At 37.7% G+C, this 20,146-nt stretch overlaps 1 protein-coding gene and 1 non-coding gene across 2 annotated transcripts in view; one reads left to right on the top strand and one right to left on the bottom strand.

Annotated features, from left to right (window-relative positions):
- The first annotated feature begins 102 nt into the window (after positions 1-102).
- Positions 103-177, top strand: Trnaq-uug (transfer RNA glutamine (anticodon UUG)). Its single transcript has one exon. It is a non-coding gene; the product is annotated as a tRNA-Gln (tRNA).
- Positions 178-10,119: 9,942 nt separating this feature from the next.
- The window catches only part of LOC146162685 (uncharacterized), a 42,488-nt gene continuing 32,461 nt past the window's right edge, over positions 10,120-20,146 (bottom strand). The window contains exons 33-45 of the mRNA XM_083386078.1: positions 19,565-19,697; positions 18,435-18,651; positions 17,793-17,938; positions 17,288-17,382; positions 16,593-16,785; positions 15,730-15,871; positions 14,278-14,465; positions 13,919-14,017; positions 13,344-13,520; positions 12,430-12,525; positions 11,685-11,810; positions 11,052-11,190; positions 10,120-10,362 (exon numbers count right to left, since the gene is read on the bottom strand). Coding sequence (XP_083242204.1) covers positions 11,098-11,190; positions 11,685-11,810; positions 12,430-12,525; positions 13,344-13,520; positions 13,919-14,017; positions 14,278-14,465; positions 15,730-15,871; positions 16,593-16,785; positions 17,288-17,382; positions 17,793-17,938; positions 18,435-18,651; positions 19,565-19,697 — 1,705 coding nt within the window. The 3' untranslated portion in view covers positions 10,120-10,362; positions 11,052-11,097. The remainder of the gene's footprint in view (positions 10,363-11,051; positions 11,191-11,684; positions 11,811-12,429; positions 12,526-13,343; positions 13,521-13,918; positions 14,018-14,277; positions 14,466-15,729; positions 15,872-16,592; positions 16,786-17,287; positions 17,383-17,792; positions 17,939-18,434; positions 18,652-19,564; positions 19,698-20,146) is intronic.

Raw genomic sequence — 20,146 nt, forward strand, 5'->3', positions numbered from 1 at the left:
CATTATTATTTTTAGTACACCGAAAAGCCATTGCAGACTCACCGAATCTGTCGATCAATGAAGCATTGGCGTATGGTTGTTTCTCGACTCGCTCCTCTCTGAGCCTGCATAGCTCAGTTGGTAGAGCGACGCTCCCGGCTTGACCGGAGGTCGTGAGTTCGAACCTCACTGCAGGCTAGTTTTTTTCTAGTCTGCTCTGCTTGCATCATTGATCGACAGATTCGGTGAGTGTGCAATGGCTTTTCGGTGTACTAAGGATACGAAAGCCGTAATGGTGGGTCAAAAAGCAGCTTCAGAAGGGCTAGATCTCAGTTGTAAGCACACATGTACATATGTTTCGTTGAATTATTATTTTTATTGTTTATATTGCGTTCTAAGCGTGTTCCAACGCTGCTAGTTGGTGTATCTACTTCGTAAGATCTGAACGAAACCGCAAAGGGTCAAACCTTACTGTCATCGAGTCAAACTGCCCATTGTTGCGACTGCGCTGTGAAGAGTAGCGTTTTGTGTGACGTCACTTTGCTTTCAGCGCCACTTTTGGCCATTACACTTTGGGTGTTTTTTTTTGTATCAAACATTCACTTTAGAAACTAAAATTATTACGCTGGCGTCCAACCGTGGTCTTATCAATTCCCTATTATGTCCTTTAGCAGTTGGCGGAAAGGCAATTTTATACAGGCGTTTATTTTAATATGTTTTCTAATGTTAAATTTTGTCCATTTCGCGTAAAAAAAACTTTATCAAATCGAAAAATACTGTATAATTTGCTTGACTTAGGCTAACTGTTTAGCTCCAAGTTTTACTTTATAAGACACACTTTTTGTCAGTTATTGCAGCTGTTTACAGTTGTGTCAATTTCACACATTATAATTATTGTTGTGTCCATACGAGGTCTTGTCTTTTCATATAAGTGTCTTTATGCATATACTGCCGGTTGTCCACGCATGACGGTCGTGTCGACTTTCGGTCCAACTACTTACACTATCCGTATGAACTTTGGTCCACAGAAAGCTTGAAGTCCCAGAAACTCTACCCAATCATAGTCGTCCACCGGATCGAACGGGGGATTAAACATCTCACTAGGGCACGCTAAAAATTAAAATATTCATACTAAGTAACTTAACATAATAGGGAATCACTATTATCCTTTAGAGCAGTGGTTCTCAAACTGGGGTCCGCGGTTCTTTTGGGGTCCGCGAGACAATTTTCTGGGACCGCGAAGCACCTAACAAAAAAATCAACACGACTCTCCTAAAGAAGACAATTTTTGTGCAATAAAATTTTCAGGGAACTTACTTTTTCAAATCAAGCTCATTAGTTGTTGATTTACGTTATTGCACGCTTAAGTTAAATTGTCCATTGTAACGTCATAGTGTTGCGTTGTGCTAGTGAGAATTACGTTTTACAGCTTGCTGCGCTGCCACTGTTTGCAGTGTTTTAAAACTGTTCGTAATTGCTAGACTCAAATAGAGTGATTCGTTAATTAGAGCTTAACATAACTGATAGCAAAGAAGCAAGTGCACCCGTCCCATTGATACAATTAAAGACAACGTGTTATTTTGAGTTTATTTGTGTATATTTTTAAGGACCGTGAGCAATTAAAAAATTGCTGGGAGACCGTTGCGTAATTCTTTAACAAAAGTTTGAGAACCACTGCTTTAGAGCATAATGGCTTGAGGTTGTAGTAAGAATATCAAAGCCCATACAGAAGTAGGTATCATTTTGAACGTTTTGAATAAAAATGAATAAAGACTTACTCGAAAACGCTCGAAGTTATTCCTACCTCTGTATGGGCTTTGATATTCTTACTACGACTATCATCTTGATTAGGATCACTGATTTCGGTAAGCTTTTCCGAAGGCTTCTTGTGTACTATATAATGTGGGACGTTACCGTTGGCCAGTACAACGCCAGAAGGTCTTGTTTATCTACGTTTCAGTTGCTGTGTACGGGCTGTTGACCCCCTTCAATTTAGGTTGTATACACAAACAGGATGCAGCAGGCAACGGTGGCATGGTTGTTTCTCGATTTGCTCCCCTCTAAGCCTGTTTAGCTCAGTTGGTAGAGCTACGATCCCGGTATGACCGGAGGTCGGGATTTTGAACCTCACCACCTCACCGCAGGCTAGTTTTTTTTCTAGCCTGCACTTGCTTACAATATAATTCTGTATAGGCTAACTGATTTAGGTAAGCAATTCAAAAGCACCCGGCGCAATAGATATAATAAGTTTGTAAAATGAAAGTATTTTAGTTGGCTAATTGGTTGCAAACCTAATTTACAAAGTTAAATTTGTAACAAAAATATCGTTTCAACAACAAAAAGGCGCTCTCATAATGTGGACTTAAAATAGTTGTTTCCATAGCATGTTTCCCAAAAATGTTAAAACAAGCCCATCCGTTTAAATATTGTGTTTAACTTATTACCAGCTAGTGCAAAAGTAGAATTTTCGGCTTTTAATCTTAATAATCACTTGGTGTGCAATTAGAGAATCCATATGAAGGCAGCTCCTTTTCATATAAAGGAAATTTTTTCGACTTCTTCACATATGTAGTATGTTTTGCTTTTTACTACTGTCGGGTGCTATACTTACAGCTCACAGGTTTTTCGCACACAAATCGTCGATACGGCTTGTATATGCAATCCTTGTCGTCGAAAACTCCCCTCGTACAACCGTCGATGTTTTCACCTGCAAACAGTAGATCAAAAATATATAAAATGAGCGAAGCGCAATGAAAGAGGATACCGCAGTGTTGTAAACAAGTAATTTTTTAAAATAACAAGTCAAGTCCTAATTCAAGTAATTAGTTGCCCAAGTCAACTCCACGTCAGAGCATTGACATGAAAATTAGGCGCAAAACTAATAGAATTGGTAAATTTGTCCGATTATGAGACATAGCTCAACTTAAAATAACAAAACAAACGCAATATGAGCAAGCAACTTGTTTTATGTGCAAAATTTGAGATTGCTATCTTAATTTTATTACCAAATATGTGATAAAAACACTTAATTCCGTGTCTCGAGACTTCATGAAAGCAAATATTTGCAACGGTTTTTAGGCATTTAAGAAATAATATTCGGACCATACAGATAAACCAGTTAGTGCCTATCCTTGTTGTTCCAGGTGTTTCGGGGCGATTTAGGTCTAATAGCTATCCCGAAGCGTTTTATTCCTATAGGTTAAGTCCAATTTCTACAGGCTCTGGTTTTATTATGTCATTGAATTTAATACTATGTTATCACAGAAACCCTGTCAAACTATACGACCCGCAAGCCGGGTTTGTTTGCCAAGCAATTTAGTTCGGCTCGCTTCCTATTTTCTACCAAAAGTGTTTAGGCAAAAATAAGCCTTCGCATGTTTTACTTTAGGGTATACTTAAAAAACATGTGACCAGTAGGGCATTCTCACCTTTTTCTACCATTCAGCTAAAAATTTAGTAGAACTTAACTGAAAATTAGTTTGTTTGGATGTTATATGATAATATATTTCGCCACTAAAAGCATCATCAGTATCTAAAAACACAACACAATATAAAGTAAGATGTACGCTAATAAACACTCAAACCAACTCTTCTATAGACAAGAGATGCACTATACGTACGCTGCAACTGCTTTTGTGTTGCATGATTTTCGGTTTACTACTTTCTGTACTTATTTTAACCTTTGTGTTCCTTCTAAGAACCCCTGCTGAATTTTCCAATTACGTAAAAGCAAAAAACGGAAAAGCGCTAAACTTACAGTCTTCCACGTTCATGGTGACGCACTGGTAGTGTATCGTGCTGTTGAAAGGCAAGAAAGTCTGCACCATTCCGTCGGCGTCTACCCAGTTTGTGAAGGTGCAGTTGTCGTGGTAAATGCAGCTGGCCTCTAGTTCGTCATTATCAGGGTAGAAAGGCCCGTCTTGACTCTCATGGCAGTCGGTAGCGTTACAGTCAACGTAGTTATTCGGGTTGGCCTTGAACTGCGCCAAAGCGGCTTGGACACTGTCCGCCATCACTCCGACAAAATACTTGGGCTTTGCGTGTATGTCGATGCCTAGGATGGTCTTGAGGTAATCGAAGCGGGCTTGGTCGTGAACGCTTACCAGCTTTCCTCCCCACCTCGTGCAGAAAAAGTCGGCCTCAATGATGTCCCGCTTCTTGTAGGACACCAGGAAAACAGTGTCGCCTTCCAGGTATTCTAAAACATAACGCGGCCTTCGAATAAACTACGATGTTGGTTTTAATAGGACAATACCTGCATTTTAGAGCAGTCTTTCGCAACCTTTTTGGCTTGCGGCACCTTACAGAATTTATAAATAGTTCGCGCCACCCTTGCTCGTATTTTGCTGAGTGGTTAACTGTAACGTTGCAATAAACGAGATTGAAACAGCACTGCAACTGTGGGCTGAAAAATCTTTTTAATTGTTTGCACTTTTATCGTACACAGTAAATTGTATCAAGAAGCTTGCCTATAGAGCAGGGGTTCTTAAAATGGTGTCCATGGACCCCCTGGGGGTCCGTAAACTAGTTTTAGGGGGTCCATGAAGGCCTTATTAAAAAACTAGTGTATAGGCCTACTTAAAGTAGGCCTAATGAAATTTTAAAAGAAAACACTTTAATTAAACATTAAACAGTTTTGCACTGAATGTATAGTTAGACTCCATTTAACTTTCACATTTTTCGGACTGAAATAACAGAGTCATGAAGTATATTTGTTTTGTGACGTCAATTTATGACGTCATTTTGGAGCATTTCTTGTCTACCGGGGTCCATGCAAAGCAAAAAAAAAATTTAGGGGTCCGTGGTAAAAGAACCCCTGCTATAGAGCAAAAATTAAAACCCTAAAAAATTCGAATAATCCCTCGGCACCTCCGTTGGGAACCACTGTTTTAGAACATAATGGTGAAAGAAAAAAAAACGAGAAAAGGTTCGAGCTTTACAACAACAAGTTATACACGCATGTTTGTGGCACAGAAAATTTTACAAAAATCACAACCATTTTTTTAATAATGAAGGTAGTGTGCAAAAATACGGTTTTGCTGTTGCGGTACCCAGCGGTGATTATACGGGTACCAATTGAGTTATTAGGTCAAAACTACAAGGTCTGGTATCCAGATTCGGTAGAAAGCTATAGTTTTAATGTAATGTTCCGTTTTGAATAGGACAGGTTTTGACGATACTCTCTTCCTTACAATTTTATACAGACATGAACTTACTGCTCAATGACTATAGGTAGCCTAAAGTCCAAGCCGAGAAATTAAAAGCAAACACTTACCGTGACCTCCAACTTCGCCACGTACAGGATCTGAAAAGAAAGCATTAAGTATTTGGTGTTTCACTCCAGCTATAAACAGTTTAACAACATATAAATCGTTGGTTTTTTAACTTTTTTAGCTTCTGGCACACTGAGGCATGCGACCTAATAAAAAATGGCACGCAAGCCCCCCCAAAAAATAAAGGCAATTGTCAAAAAAGCTAAATTTGTTTTATACAGCCAATTGTCATTGTTTATTCACAATAAAAAACAATCCCAGCAATTACGACAACAAACAATTACTTCTTATATTATAACACTATACTGTTTTTTTATTGTATAAAAGCGCTTTTAATATTAGAAAATGAAGTTGCACGGAAAGAAGTTATAAGATAAAAATTGGCAGGTTTAAAGCATAAGGCCTATTGATTATAATAAGTATGAGTCGTTTATTTTTGAACTCTGTATGGTCCAGAAGGGTTTATATTCTTACCCGGTTCGTGAGGGTGACCATGGGTCAGTTGAACGATCGTCGTCAGGACAATCAGCAACGCTACACACTTCATCTCGGCCAATTACAAAATACAACTGCAAGAGCGGAAAATAAGTGTGTGAGAAAAAAATGGCAGATTAAAATCTGTACTAGCAATTTAGGTGTATAATAAAAAATCTAAGAATTTGATCATCCGACTTTAGTGATGTGCTTAATTATGATAACAGCAGTAGTTTCCAACACGGCCTCGATTTATAATGCTTCAAGCTACAGAGATTTATGATTCTATTTTTTGCTATATTGGTAATCCTCCGAATAAAATAATCCAAGTTTTGGCCTGTTGTAGTCCTAATTTGTAAAATCTGAGCACTGGGCATAAGCTCGCTGGATAAAGGTGCGAAAACCTAATAGAACTGGGAAATACTGTCCTCTTTCAAAAAATATTGCACTAAATGTGTGATATTTGAAATCAAATTGGCCCTTAAACAAAATGTCGACTCCAACTCCTGATAGGTAACAACATAATTGTCTAGACTAGACCTATCGGTGTCAGGTGAGACACTTTTATAAAGAAATTAAAAATAAATATATTTATTTATTCTAACGTAAAACGACAATGCTAATGTCGTCAATATATATATATATATATATATTGTTTGAACATCGTTATAAAGTTTTTGAAATTAATTCTAGCATTGCTAGATCATTCTGCTGTGCTCATTTGAACAAAATATTTGCCTAATGCACAAACTAAAATAATACGCCACTACATTTTTGTCAAAGCTTAATTGAGTTGTATACTGATCAGTTACAGGTAATATTTGGTGATATCATACCTTACCGTTTATACCAGCGACCTAACATTGCTAATGCTGTTTTACGCGTTGATTATCACAGGTGTTTTCAAACCTCAGAAGCGCTGCTTTAATATCCAACGCGTTTTTCGATCCGTCGCATATCGCAACAGCCGGAAATCGAATCATCAACGATTGCTCTGTAAATCCCTTCTATTGTGTAGCTCTCTTATCGCTCGTATGCGCACCACTATACAATATACACCGTATATAATGCCTGAGATAAATAATAAGGATAAACAATAAGTTATACTTTTGGGACGATAGAACGTTGCTTTGTAAACCCTTCTATTGTGTAGCTGCCCTATCGCTTGTATATACACTACTATACAATATACACCGTATGTAAGTGCTGAGAAAAATAATAAGAAAAAACAGTAAGTCACTTTTGTGCCGATAGTTGCCTTTGCATGATAACTTCCCTAAAACTGGGTCCGTTTGAGATTATAACTTGCGACAAGCGGCATTTAAACCATATTTTCAAAAAATAATCTTTTTAGCAAACTTTTTTAGCACAGTATTTATGCAAACATTGACAATTCTGCTAGGATTAAACTAAAATTAGAAGTCTCGTTACCCATAGTATCTTACCGGTGATGTAAACAAGTCATTTTGAAATGACTTAGGTCACAGTCAAGTCATTTGGAAAATAACTTAAGTCAAATGTTAAGTCATTTGCCAAAAGAATTAAGTCAAGTCAAGTCATTTTAGTCAAAAGACTTAAGTCAAGTCAAGTCATTTGAAAACAGTGACTTAAGTGCACTTAAGTTAAGTCAATGACTTGAGTCATTGCAACACTGTATCTTACAGGCCTGACCATTCAAGTTTTTTTATTTGGGGCCAGTAAGCTAACCAAAGTAAATCTACGACATTTAGAAAAACTAATACTTTTTTTATTTTAAGACTTTGGCTCAACTTCGAAATTTGTTGGAACACTTTTCGGAACTAGTTTTTCGTGAGAAACTAAGCCGAGCATAAAAAGTACATTTTTCTTTGTCAGTGCTGCAAACAGGTCTGTTTGAAATGACATGAATCTCAGATTAGATATTTTCAACTATATTAGCAAGTAAAGTGTCCAAATTCATTCGCCCGAAAAATGAATGTTAAATGCTAAAGTTGGTGAACGCAAATTACTTGAGGGATGTTTCGCATTGAATACATAAATAACAAATTAACAAATTGAAAAATTGAAAAAGTATTAACCAGCATACCACTAGCTCAGTAGAAGTAAATTCAAAAGAAAGCTTTAAACTTACGCTACAGTTGACCGGTAGGTGGGGTACATGCGCATCTCCTCATCTCCTGGGGTATTGCCGCAAGCCAAAAAGGCTAGATATTGCCAACAAACAGCAAGTAAATTCCTTTTATTCGCCCCAAAAATGAATGTTAAATGCTAAAGTTGGTAAACGCAATTTACTTGAGGAATATTTCGCAGTGAATACATAAAAACAAATCATTAGCAAGTAACAGTTTTAAGTTGATTCATTTGTCCAACTAAGTGTTCAGTCAAAGTCATTTAAGAACAGTAACTAGATGCACTACATGTTACCACCTTTCGACGATCGGTATTTTTAATAGAAGTAATTTTAAAAATTCAAATTAAATCCTGGTACTTTCTTATAATTAATACTGCTTGTTACGTCACTCGCCAAGTTTTGCTTGCTTAAAATTTGCTAATTATCTTACAACAGTAACGCCTATTACGTCACACGGTGTTGTTTACTGCTGCTAATGCTACAGTTATATTTCATTTGTGAACTACTTGTGTTGCTGGCTGGTTGGTAATTGTAACTCGTTTAATTTAAATGACTGTTGAAAATGTGAACGCCGATAATTAAGCGACTGTTCCTATAATAGTTTGGTAAGTTAATTGTTAGATTGTTGACCGTGGCGTACTGTCTTATTGGTTACTGATTTCGTTTGCATTTAGAAACCGCATTTGTTGGACGAATTAAAGAACGACGATTGGCCTCTTGTCTCAAAGGCGAGTTTTACTACTTAGGACAGTAAACAGGCTACTACGTATTACGAACTCGGCGCCTTAACACTGCTAATAGTGCCAATCTATATCGTTGTGAAATAATAAGTCTAAAACAGGGGTTCTTGAACTTTTTTCATCGCGGACCCGTAAAATTATTTTTTGCTTCACGTGGACCCCTGTAGGCAAGAAATTATTAAAAATGATCTCATAAATTGACGTCACAATCAAATAGCCTGTCAGAAATGTGCTGATGATTTAAGTAAAAAGGAGTCTAACATCCAGTGGTAAGACAGTTCATTTTTAATTAAACTCTTTTTTAATTTGATTACTTTTCAAACGTACACTAATATTTCAATTTGGCCTTCATGGACCCCCTGAAATTAGTTCACGGACCCCCAAGGGGTACATGGACCCCAGTTTAAGAACCCCTTGTCTAAAACCACTTAAAATTTTCAGAAATGCATGGAAGAAGCAAAATGACTGCCAAAGTCGTTTACTCGTGTCATTTACATTATTGTCGTTTTATAATAACAATTAAATCAGTATAATGAATTAAATTAAGCTGTAGAGCGCCAGAAAAGATTTGAGGACTTTGTCGTTGAAACAAAAGCCAGACGAGGATGCAGAAACAAATGCGTGTAGTTCAACTGGGAGTTTTTACGTTAAATATGTTTTTTAAGTTAAATTACCTATTCTATGAAACCAACCAACAACGCAGTTTTGTGTTAATTGATTTAATTTACCAAGAAAACTTGTTTATTTTCATGGCTTGCAACGCATTTTAGTGGCGGTCGATAACTCCATTTTAATTTGATTTTTAAGCCTTTGATACTTTTTGACTTGGTTGTAGCTGAGTTCATAGAATCTGGCTGATTAAGGACTATACTGTTTCCTACCTTCAAGCTTGTTACATTTACTATGTGTGTATTATTGTGTTACAACTGCCTGTATTTGCTTCACAACAAAATAACTTTTCCTTATGATTTCATGCTTTTTAATAGAATATGGCGCGAAAATAATAACGGTGAAAACGAAATCGTGTTCGAAAACACTATGACGCAACAATGTGCAGCGACCGGCTCTCACGACACACGGGATTCTTACGTAACAACGAACGTCGCGACCTCAAACGGGAATTAAAAAAGATAAAAAAAATAAAAAAAAAAAAACAACAATGGCGGCCATTCTTTCGTCACTGATAAAAGACAATCCACCTTTTGCGAACGACAGAAAAAAAACCCTGTGTTTTTTTTCGTAAACTCTCTTTCCGCGCTCGCTCTTCTCGTACTTCCCTCACTGTGACGTCACAGTTCGCTTCGGTCGTTCGATGACGTCACTGAAATGTCGGTGACGTCATCGGCGATGCTTGAGCCGACCTTGAATTTGGCCAAGGGCGTTTCTGAGGACGCTTGACTTCGGACGTTGGACTCATTGGACAGAGGCGAACCCTCGGTGTCGGATGAGAGGAAGGTACTCGGGGGTTGAATTGATGACGTCACTCCAATATTCGGGGGTGTCCCGAAGCTGGGTCGGGGGTTGACCGCCGAAGCGTAACGAATGGCCGCTTTCAGGACCTGCTGGCCCGTGGGCGGGGACGGGGGTACGGGTGATGACGTAAGGGTAAATGATGACGTAGTTTGCCGATGCTGTTCTGACGTCACTTGTGTTTCGGTGATCGAGTCGGCGATGAGGTTTGTCTGTATGTACGGGGGTAAGTGTGACGTGATGATTGCTAATGATGACGTTAAGTATATACTGGGGTTAATGGGTGAATGAATGCTGTTAGTTTGGAAGATGAAAACTGGGAAAAAGGGAAGAAAAATAGAAGAAGAATGGAAGATTAGTTCGAAGAAGTTTGACATTTTTAAAACTCATTGTTGACATTCGACCATTCGAAGCAGTTCCCGTGAAACGTTTGCAATTAAGTTTCATTACGAAAGTTAAGTAAGCGCAGTTGGTAAACGAAATTGGGCAGTACAAACTAATCCGATATAATAAAAACTATAGTTTAGTTTGTGCGAATTGTGAATAATAAAATATCCAAAATGTCTATACCTGTGTTTGGTTTTAATGTTTTGAGTAAATTTTGGATAAAAACGTTGCAATACTGCCAAACGGTTCGAAAACATTGTCCTAAGCGGCTGCCATTTGTCCTTGTTTTTATTACGTCAATTTAATGTAAAGTTTTTCAAGGTAGGTAAGCGTGACAAAGTTACAAAACAGCGAAACAAACTGCATATATCGGCGAATTGCATAGCACACTAATAAATAACACTGGGAAATAATCGTTTATAAAATAAATACTCTACTGTGGGCAAGAGTAGAACAAATATAAAAAAAAAGCTGGCTACTTTAAATTGCTTGAAATAAATCGCTTGGAATCAAGTTAAACAACTACGCAATTCAATACGGGCAAGATTTTGCATCTTTTAAAAAGAAAAAGAGAGAATTGCTGAAAAAAGGGGAAAAAAGAGAAAGAGAGAGACTTACAAGAAGAAGAAAGTAGTAGCATCAGAGGGTCAGTGGGAGGGAGAGTTTAGGAGGACTTTGAGGTGTCCTTGGTGGTAACCACCTTTCGGGAGATGGTGTAAGAATATCCACCACTGCTTCCACCTGCACCACCGCTCACCTGGTTCGACAGCAAAAGTGTTTAACTAAAGGAAACGCGGTTGGAAACCGGGGGGGTTGTTAAACTGTTTTAAGTCCATAAAAGCCTTAATGAAATCTTGGTGTACAATTTGAATGATGGAACATTTTGGGGAAGGAGATTAATTAAATAATCCACGATTTAAACAAGAAATATATTTAGCTAACAACATGTAGTAATATATTCGCTCTTTTTTTCGATTCAGGCTAGTACTATTTGTAAATAAAAAAATGTAGTACTACATTGTTTTTGACTAGATTTATACTAAAATGTGCCAGACTTATGCAAACGAATTTACTAATATTGTATAACTTGTACAGCAAAGATAGGAAGCCATTTTACTCAAGATAATAACTAGTTTTACGGAAGGCCTATTAGTTATCGATTATAAGATTTTCATTAAAGCTTGTTTAGTATTTTTGGTAGCCGACATAATCCAGCAAAAATACGGACTTGACTTAATAGCTTCTTCTTACCATGTAACGAGACTTGGATCTGATTTTGTTGAGAGCAGACTCGCTGATCTCAGCTCTTTCTTCAGCTTCTTCAAGTTCATGGGTCGCCTTCCTGTACTTGGTCAGGTTGCTGTTGGCTTGTTCCTCCTGCGAGGCAAAAGATAAATTGTAACTTAGCAGGCCGACACAGTAGTCATTCTCGGTGTGAAAATCGCTGCATTCGATATGTTTCTAAGGTTCGATAGATAGGACAAAACAGTAGCAAGCTCAATAAGCTACTAAAATAGCAGTTCTAGCAAATTTTCAAGTAACCCAGGTTATTCTAAGCCAAGGCTGAGCACGGTATGTGGTCATTGGTGGTGAAATTGGGACAGATATCAGTTTATAAATGAAGCAATTTGATAAGTTTATAAAAGATTCACTATATATTATGGCCCTTGCTTTAAATGTTATTCAACCACTTTGGAGCATAATAATTGGAGGTTGTGGTAAAACGTAATAAGAATATCAAAGCCCATACAGAAGTAGGTATCATTTTGAACGTTTCGAATAACTCAACATGATGTTGACAATGAATAAATGTTCAAAATGAACGAAGGGTTATTCGAAACGTTCAAAATGATACCTACTTCTGTATGGGCTTTGGTAATTCAACCACGGAATTGATTTTTCAACATGAAGATTTTTCAGCACGAAATTATCACGAAATTGAATTTTTAGCATAGAAAAGGTTCTATACAAATTTTCTAATATTATGACAACTTACAGCTTCCTCGGCCATCTTCTTGTACTGTTTAAGCTTGAGCTGGAGTTTCTCGACGAGTTCCTGCATGCGGACCTGGTTCTTCTGGTCCTCATCAGCCTGTTAAATATATTTGTTTGAGTAAATGCTTATCCTCCTAGTCAGTCTGTTCAGAAGGCCCCGTTAAAATCATTTAACGTGTTTTGTAGCAATTTATACAACGCTAATCTTCAAACAGTGGAAAAAGCACAACCCGGGTTGAAATGTTATCGTTCTGAACTTTGAGTTGCCCTGCTAAGTTTATATCATTTATAACACCCGGCCTTCAATAATTATAGTGGCACCTTACATAGATCTATCCGCAAATGTCGAAACGCTTTGTTTCAAAAATAGGCTTTTTGAAAAATATATTTAAATAACTAAACGTAACACCAACGTAGATTAACCGAAAATTCTCCACGACCTTCTACGGTATTAAACCCCTAAAAAAGAGTGATGCTGTTTTGGTTAAGTTTAATGCACAAGTGGCCATCAAATGTGGTGTAATGGTGGTAAAAAATCAACCGACCGCCTGGTCTAACACAGCTGTAAACAAACAACTGCAATAATGGATAAAAAGCTTTCCAGTTAACCATTAAAACAGCTATCTGTGAAAATGTCGCAAATTGTATAAAAGGCGAAGTGCATGAAAAAATCAGTTGTTCTCAAACTTTTTTCTTTCGTGGCCCATTTTCGTTGCACTAAAAATCTGTGGCCCAATAGTTTTTTGTATCAAACAGATTATTTATTCAACCTTGCATTAGTGAGGAACTTGCTTCTGAACAATAAATTTACGTTTTATTTTATAGTGGCAAGAATTTAAACATATACACCATAGAAAAGTTGCATCCTGCGTGTTATGTCGTCACAATAGGTGCTCGATTCGAAGGTAAACAAACCTGGAAGGCGAGCTCCTTGAGTCTCCTGTCCATCTTGCGGTAGTTCTTGAGGGTTTCAGCGTGGCGACGTTGTTCCGAGTCAAGTTCACCTTCAACGTCCTTGAGGCGAGCAGATAGAGCTGCCAGGGCCTTGCGTCCTCCCTTGAGAGCGTTAGCCTCAGCGTCGTCCAGTTTGATCTGTACAGTTGAGGGTTAATAGAAATGTCTTAGTGTATAAGTATTTGCCAAACCCGATCTGATATCAAATTATGTGAATCACAGCCTTGTTTTGTTATCCAACGTGCTGTTATCATTGCTTTAAAAGTAAACTTTCTGAAAAAAAACTAAAATCACAACGCAAAAGCCAATTTCTGAATATTATTATGAAAATAATTACCATGTTACTCATGAACTCGACCAAGTTTGCTTATTGGGCGGTAGTATTGTAGCCATTTGTTATCGGTTTAAATCGCAGTAATTTTTGTCATAAGTATCGGGTATTGATGCCGGAATAAATACCCGGGATTGGACAATACGTTGTCAGATTTGTCAGAATGTGCCACGGAGAAGCGGTGTCGGGATTGAGCGTTACTAACCGAGATTTCGTGAACTTGGATTTCGAGTGTCTTCTTGATGCGCTCGAGCGACATCACGCGTTGTTGTTCCTGGCGGAGTTCCTCAGACATTCTGGCGGCCTTCGCAAGTGGAAGACGAGTTAAACCCAATCAAAAAAAAACTTTTTGTAATAAATTGTAAAAAAAAAATAATGTTACAAGGAACAAAATTTCGGTTTTAGGATTTCGTATTGGGCTTTTTATTTTGAAACTTGCATCCAAAGATGTTACCCAGGTTAAATAATTACATAGTAATCAAGTTACTTTGATTATAATAGGCGGTTGTTAAACGTTAAGAAATTTACTGTTTAAAAATTATAGCACAAGACGATACCACTTACATCGCCGGAAGCCTTCTTGGCTCTCTCGTCAGCGTTCCTCATTTCAAGGAGCGCTTCCTCCAGTTCAGTTCTCAGCTGATCGTTGTCCGACTCCAGCTTCCTCTTGGCTGCTGTGAGAGCAGAGTTCTGAGCAGAGAGGTTGTTGATGCGGTCGGCGATCTCCATCAGCTCAGACTCGGCGTGCTTGCCTGAAGATCAGAATATTGTGAAATGATTTGAAAGACTTAAAAGGAATATCAAACCCTATGCAGAATTGGTTATCATTTTGTACGTTTCGAATTCCTCTTTATTCATTTTCAGCATAGTGATAAAGGCACTGATTATAAATGTATATATACTGCTAAAGGCAGACGTCGGAAAGAAGCAAATAAGGATTTTTTGAAAGAAGCGGTGTGGGCTGCTGTTATGCAATGATTATATCAAACTTTTAAAAGTAGTGGTAGCTTGGAAAATTAACTTTGCCCCCGATTTTCTGTACGACCTAGTTATTCTTTCGGCCTTGCTTGTTTGGTTGGACCAAACAGCTGTTTATAAAACCCAGACGAGTTTTAATAAGGGTCTGCAATATTTTTTTTTCAAAAAGAGATAAGCAAAACGAGTTCACATTGTTGGAGACCGCAAACTTTTGATTCCAAAAAGCGGTAGTGCTGTTTCGAATCTGTCGTATCTATGAATGCAGTGCCATTACAGAACAAGCTTTAACATTGCTTAACCACAAAGACACGCGGGCAATCTACTTCAACTCCGACTCGGCGTGCTTGCCTAAATGTGGGACAAAAGAACAGTTTGTATTTGCGAAGAAAGAAAGAACTGAGAGCAGAAATATTCGCAAAGGTCAAAATAACTGGTTATTAATGCAGGCGTCATCTACATCAGATTCGACTGAAGATAGGAATATGTTGTAAAATAATTTGAAAGAGTTGGTGTGTGGACTGTTGTTATGCATTGATTATATCAAACTTTAAGCGGTATAGTAGTTTGCCTCTAGATATTCTGAAATGTGTCGCGAAACTTTTTGTACTTTTAAAAAAAGACTTTCGGTGGTTTATGTGTTGTTATTTCGACTGAATGCTGCTGAGGTGCGTCTTTGGCCGATTGCTAGCTCTTATTGGTTTGCATAATATTTGGATGTTATTGGCAAACATGGCTCAAGTCAAACGAAGGCAGTTATTGGTTAAATTATTGATTTCAAATCGCAGATTTCGAAGGTTTTTTAGAAGAAAATGTAGGTAAAAAGCCTAGTAACGAAATTGCGGTTAACAGAGGGAACTCTAAATATTAAAAGGCGATTTTCATTAAATGACAAAACGCACACTTACATTAAGCCAATGAATACAGTTTGAAAACGTTATATATTTTGAAGAAAACGTTATATATTTTGGAGCTATTTATGATACTCGTTTAACCGCATGCGAAACTCTTTTGACGGCCTCGTAACTGTAGTTTACTCACGAGCTCTCTCGTTGGACTCTAGAGCTGATCTGCACTCTTCGAACTCCGTTGTCATGATGGAAATCTTCCTCTCCTGGATGCTGTACTGCTCCCTCAGCTCTTCGTGGATGCGCTGATCCTCATCCATTTGATCCTGGATCTCCTGGAGGGTCGAGAACAATAGGCGTCAGTTTAAGCTTGGTGATCTTAGATATTTTCAGTGCTTTTATCAACACACTGAAAGAAATCGCAGACTAATCGCTACAGAAAAACAGTCTGCCTTGCTTGCATCATCGGTCGAATCATTCGTTTAATTTGGGTGGCTTTCGGTGTACGTATACTAATGATACGTGAGCCGTAATCGTGGGTCAAAAAGTAGCTTCAAAAGGTCTAGAGCACAGTTTTTGAACACGTATGTGTGTGTATCTTTTTTTGAGAATGCTTGTGTCTAAGGCCGATTTTTGAAATTGCCAACACAGTGGGTTTTAACGGTTCTTTCTGATGTTTTTATTTTTTCTGTATGTTGATGGTGCTTTTTTTGTAGCTTACTGGTTTTGACGTATAACGAACCTGTCCATATGTGACTTATCAACCTGGAATAGATTGAGGAGTTTACTGTTAAAATTTGTTTATCTTTGTCTCCTATAGTAAATGCTGCTACCAACTTTTATAACTACTCTTTTCGAAACAAAAATAGAATGACAATTACTGTAATTTGTAAGCCAGGGTGGATTTTGGATGCATGTTTGTGAACCCCCTGTTTTCAAAAAAATTTACTCGTTGCTCAAGTTTCCTCTTAAATCGTTTTCTAAAGCACCCCGTTTTTATAACAAAATCCGCTCTCTGTCCCCACCCAGTGTAAGACCTTTTAGTCCACTACTGACCTTGATGGTTGTCTGGAGCTTCCTGACCAGCTTAATCTGCTCGGCCAGGTTGCGGTTGGCGTGGTCGAGAGACAGCTCAGTGTCGTTGAGGGCAGCTTCCGCCTTCTTCTTGGACCTGACTGCGTCGTTACGGCTCTTGATCTCAACCTCGAGGCTTGCCTCCATCGATTCAATGGCACGGGCATGGTTCTTCCTGTGATTAGGATGTGAAGAAATTGGAAAATTGTTTTTTCGTAAATAGTTTTTTACACAAAAATAAGTTAAAAATATCGTGATGAGTTCAAGGTGCGAAGCTGGATTTTTGCTGAACAATGTACTTTCAAGGTGCAACGCTGGCATTTCACTGGACAGGATATTTTTAGGAAATACGTTTAAAGATTTAAAAACCGCCTTATGAAATATAACTTAATTTAGTCGTTTTGCAGAAGAGTAAGCGAAACCTTTAAGAATATATTGCTTTAGAGCACTGGTTCTTTAAATTTCATTCATGCCTTTGTCAAAGCTTGTTGGACACGCTAAGGACCCAGCAATCGAATTTTTCTTTATTTTTCTTTACTTATTGATTCATGTGCTGTGAATAAAGACATATATGACGCAATTGGGTTTAGAAAGAAACAAGATCATTGTACGCGCCTTCAGAAAATTTAAACCACAAACAGTTTGAGAAGGCCTGATTTAGAGTAACCACTGCTAACCTTGTGCTGTCGAATTCTTCTTCCTTTTCTTGGAGTCTGCGGTCGATGTCAGCCTTCACCTGGGTCAGCTCAAGTTGCAGACGAAGGACTCGGCTCTATAGACAATATATTGAATTTTAAACAGAGAATGCAGGTAGCATTGCTTTCTGAATGCCGTAAGCTTGGGAAAATCCTCTCAAAAATATTTTTATTTATTCGAAATTTTACCAGTTACGTTACTCGTTTGATTAAACTGCAGGCCAAGGAAAACTGTATATGACCTAAAAAATTCAAAACGATCGGTTTAACTAGAAGTCCATTTCAACATATTTTACCGAGCGTTGCTTAGAATAGAAAGAACATTTTGAAAAATTGTACCCCATCTTTGTTTAAGATTGTACACAAAACATAAGTTGAATTCATTTAACGTCTGAAACAAATCTTTGTCGAAAGGTCAAACATTTCGTCGTGAATAGATTCGTTCAAGCTGAGATGTACTGTGTATGTGTTACACGAATATATCTACCTCTTCGAGTTCAAGTGCTCCTTCGGCCTCTTCAAGTGCTCCACGAAGCTCCTCGCATTCCAACTCAGCCTTCTTCTTGGCTTTGTCCAGTTCGTGGAGGGATTTACCTCCGGTGGTCAGCTGGTCGGTCAAGTCGTTGATCTCCTCTATAAGAGTGAAAATGTTTAAGTGAAATTCTGAAAGAAACTTTACAAAAGAACCTTTCCTGCCTATCATATTGTTGGTATGATTGAATTTTGAAAAACAAGAGTGATCTTGGACAAATTTGTTCAGCAAACAAAACTTTTGGACACAATAACCATAGGTTTGTGAAGAGTACTTTGTGAAATGTGCTATTTGCTTTACGAACAGTTTATATGATTGCTGAGTGATTTTAGGCATTTTTTTAAATCAATTTATACATTAAGCACAATATAGTTATATTGAGAAAATCAGGAATATTGATTAAAAATTTGGTGTACATCAATAACCCTTTGTTAGCCCCAATAAACAGAATCGAGAAACTAATTAAATTTCTAATAAGGAAGCAAATCAAACCAGTTACCTACCATGTAAGGTAAAATAATATGGACGCTCGCTCAGCCCAAACTCCAATCAAATCCTAAATAGATAAAACCCTTGAATTCCAAAACCAATCCTCACCGGAAAGGTTCTTGTTCTCTCTCTTGATGATCTCCAGATGCTCGATGCTCTCTTCATAGGAAGCCTTGAGCTTGATGATCTCGGTGGAGTACATCCTCGCCTCCCTCTGAACAGAGTCAAGCTCGGCTTGGAGCTCCTCAACACGCTGGTGCCATGTTGCAAGCTCCTTGTCGAAGTTGCGCTGTTTCTTGTCCAAGGCCGAGATGGTGGCGTTGGCCTGAAAAACAAGAATATTTTCGGGTTGGTCATTTTAGCCAAACTAAACATTGGCATAGATTCTGAACATAATAAACACCAATCGAATAATTTTCCACCATCAGAAAATTCTATAAAAAACACAACATAACGAAAGCAAAACTGAAATAGGCGAAATAAACGTGACTTACGCTTCGTTCAGGTTTGGTCAGCGGAGGCCGCTAGTGAGCTGGACCAGTACAGCGCGTTTTGTTTATTGATAATAATAGCGTCGAAAGTGTTAAATTAGTTAGGTGGAATTAGTAAAGCGCTTCTGTGTATTACTTACAATTATAAATTGAGTGGTCGCGAAAAAGGGATGAAAAACACTGATTTAAGCCCTTCGGACAAATGTCTTAGCTTGCACTTAAGTCGTTGGCATATTTTCGGTAATGAAATGTTTGTAAAATTTGTTGCATTTATTATGTGATATTGGAAATCAACTTGTCCCTTTCAAAGACAAATGTCGACCTTAATTTCGGACAGTAATAGCAAAATAGTCTTTCACAGCTAGTAATTCAGGTCATACATCATTTTATACATGTTAATATATATGTTTTGCCTATAAATGCATCGTCACTGTATCTTAATTCGAATGAATGTTGCGTCTGACCCGATTTGCTAGATTTGCCAAACTATTTTGCCATTACTGATCAGGAATTAAGCTGGCATTTAGCTTGCAAGAATATAACATATTCAGTGCAACATCGAATGTATTCAATTAATTAATTACTTGCTTTGCTGGAGTATTTCGCTGTTATTTATCAGGAAATAAGGTCGACATGTATCTTGAAAAGTTCAAGGAGTTTTTAGTAAATCACACAGTTAGTGCAACATCGAATTTAATTAATACAGATTCAAGTGGTTTATTGAAAAACATGAAAAAAGAAGCTTACCCTCTCCAAGTCGATGGTGAGGTCCTCGACTTCGTTAGTCAGACGGATCTTGGTCTTGTCGAGACTCGCGCACTTTGCAAGAGCATTCTCGGTTTGTTCTTCTGCTTCCTGGAGTCTGATGGCAAGCTTCTTCCTATGATGAGATGTTTTTTGGTATTATTTCGAATTGAGATTAATATGTATACAGTTGTTTTTTTTATAAATAACCTTAACTTTGTTTAGTTTTACAAGGTATTCTAAAATTGTTTGCGCGAATTTGAATTTCAATCAAGCTGATTGATTAAGTGTTAATTTGCTTTTAAACTCGAAATACGACTTTGCAAAATTCTACCGTTGTGGTTTTATAACTCTTAATAGCTGCGTTTCGTCTTTTTTAAGTCTTATGGGGTGAGTTCGAATATCACTGTAGCTATTTGGTCCTACTAAATAGAGTTTAAGGGTCGTGGGTTAACGTCGAACTGACAGTGCTGCGATTGCCTTGCTGTTTAGTTATTTAAATAAAATGCTAAACTCAAAGACCAATGACGTTAAATCCGGAACATTAAACTTCGGAATATTACTCAAGCTGTTTGATACAGTAGT

Source organism: Ascidiella aspersa, chromosome 3, assembly GCF_963924565.1.
Source record: "Ascidiella aspersa chromosome 3, kaAscAspe10.2, whole genome shotgun sequence".
Classification (NCBI taxonomy): Eukaryota; Metazoa; Chordata; class Ascidiacea; order Phlebobranchia; family Ascidiidae; genus Ascidiella; species Ascidiella aspersa.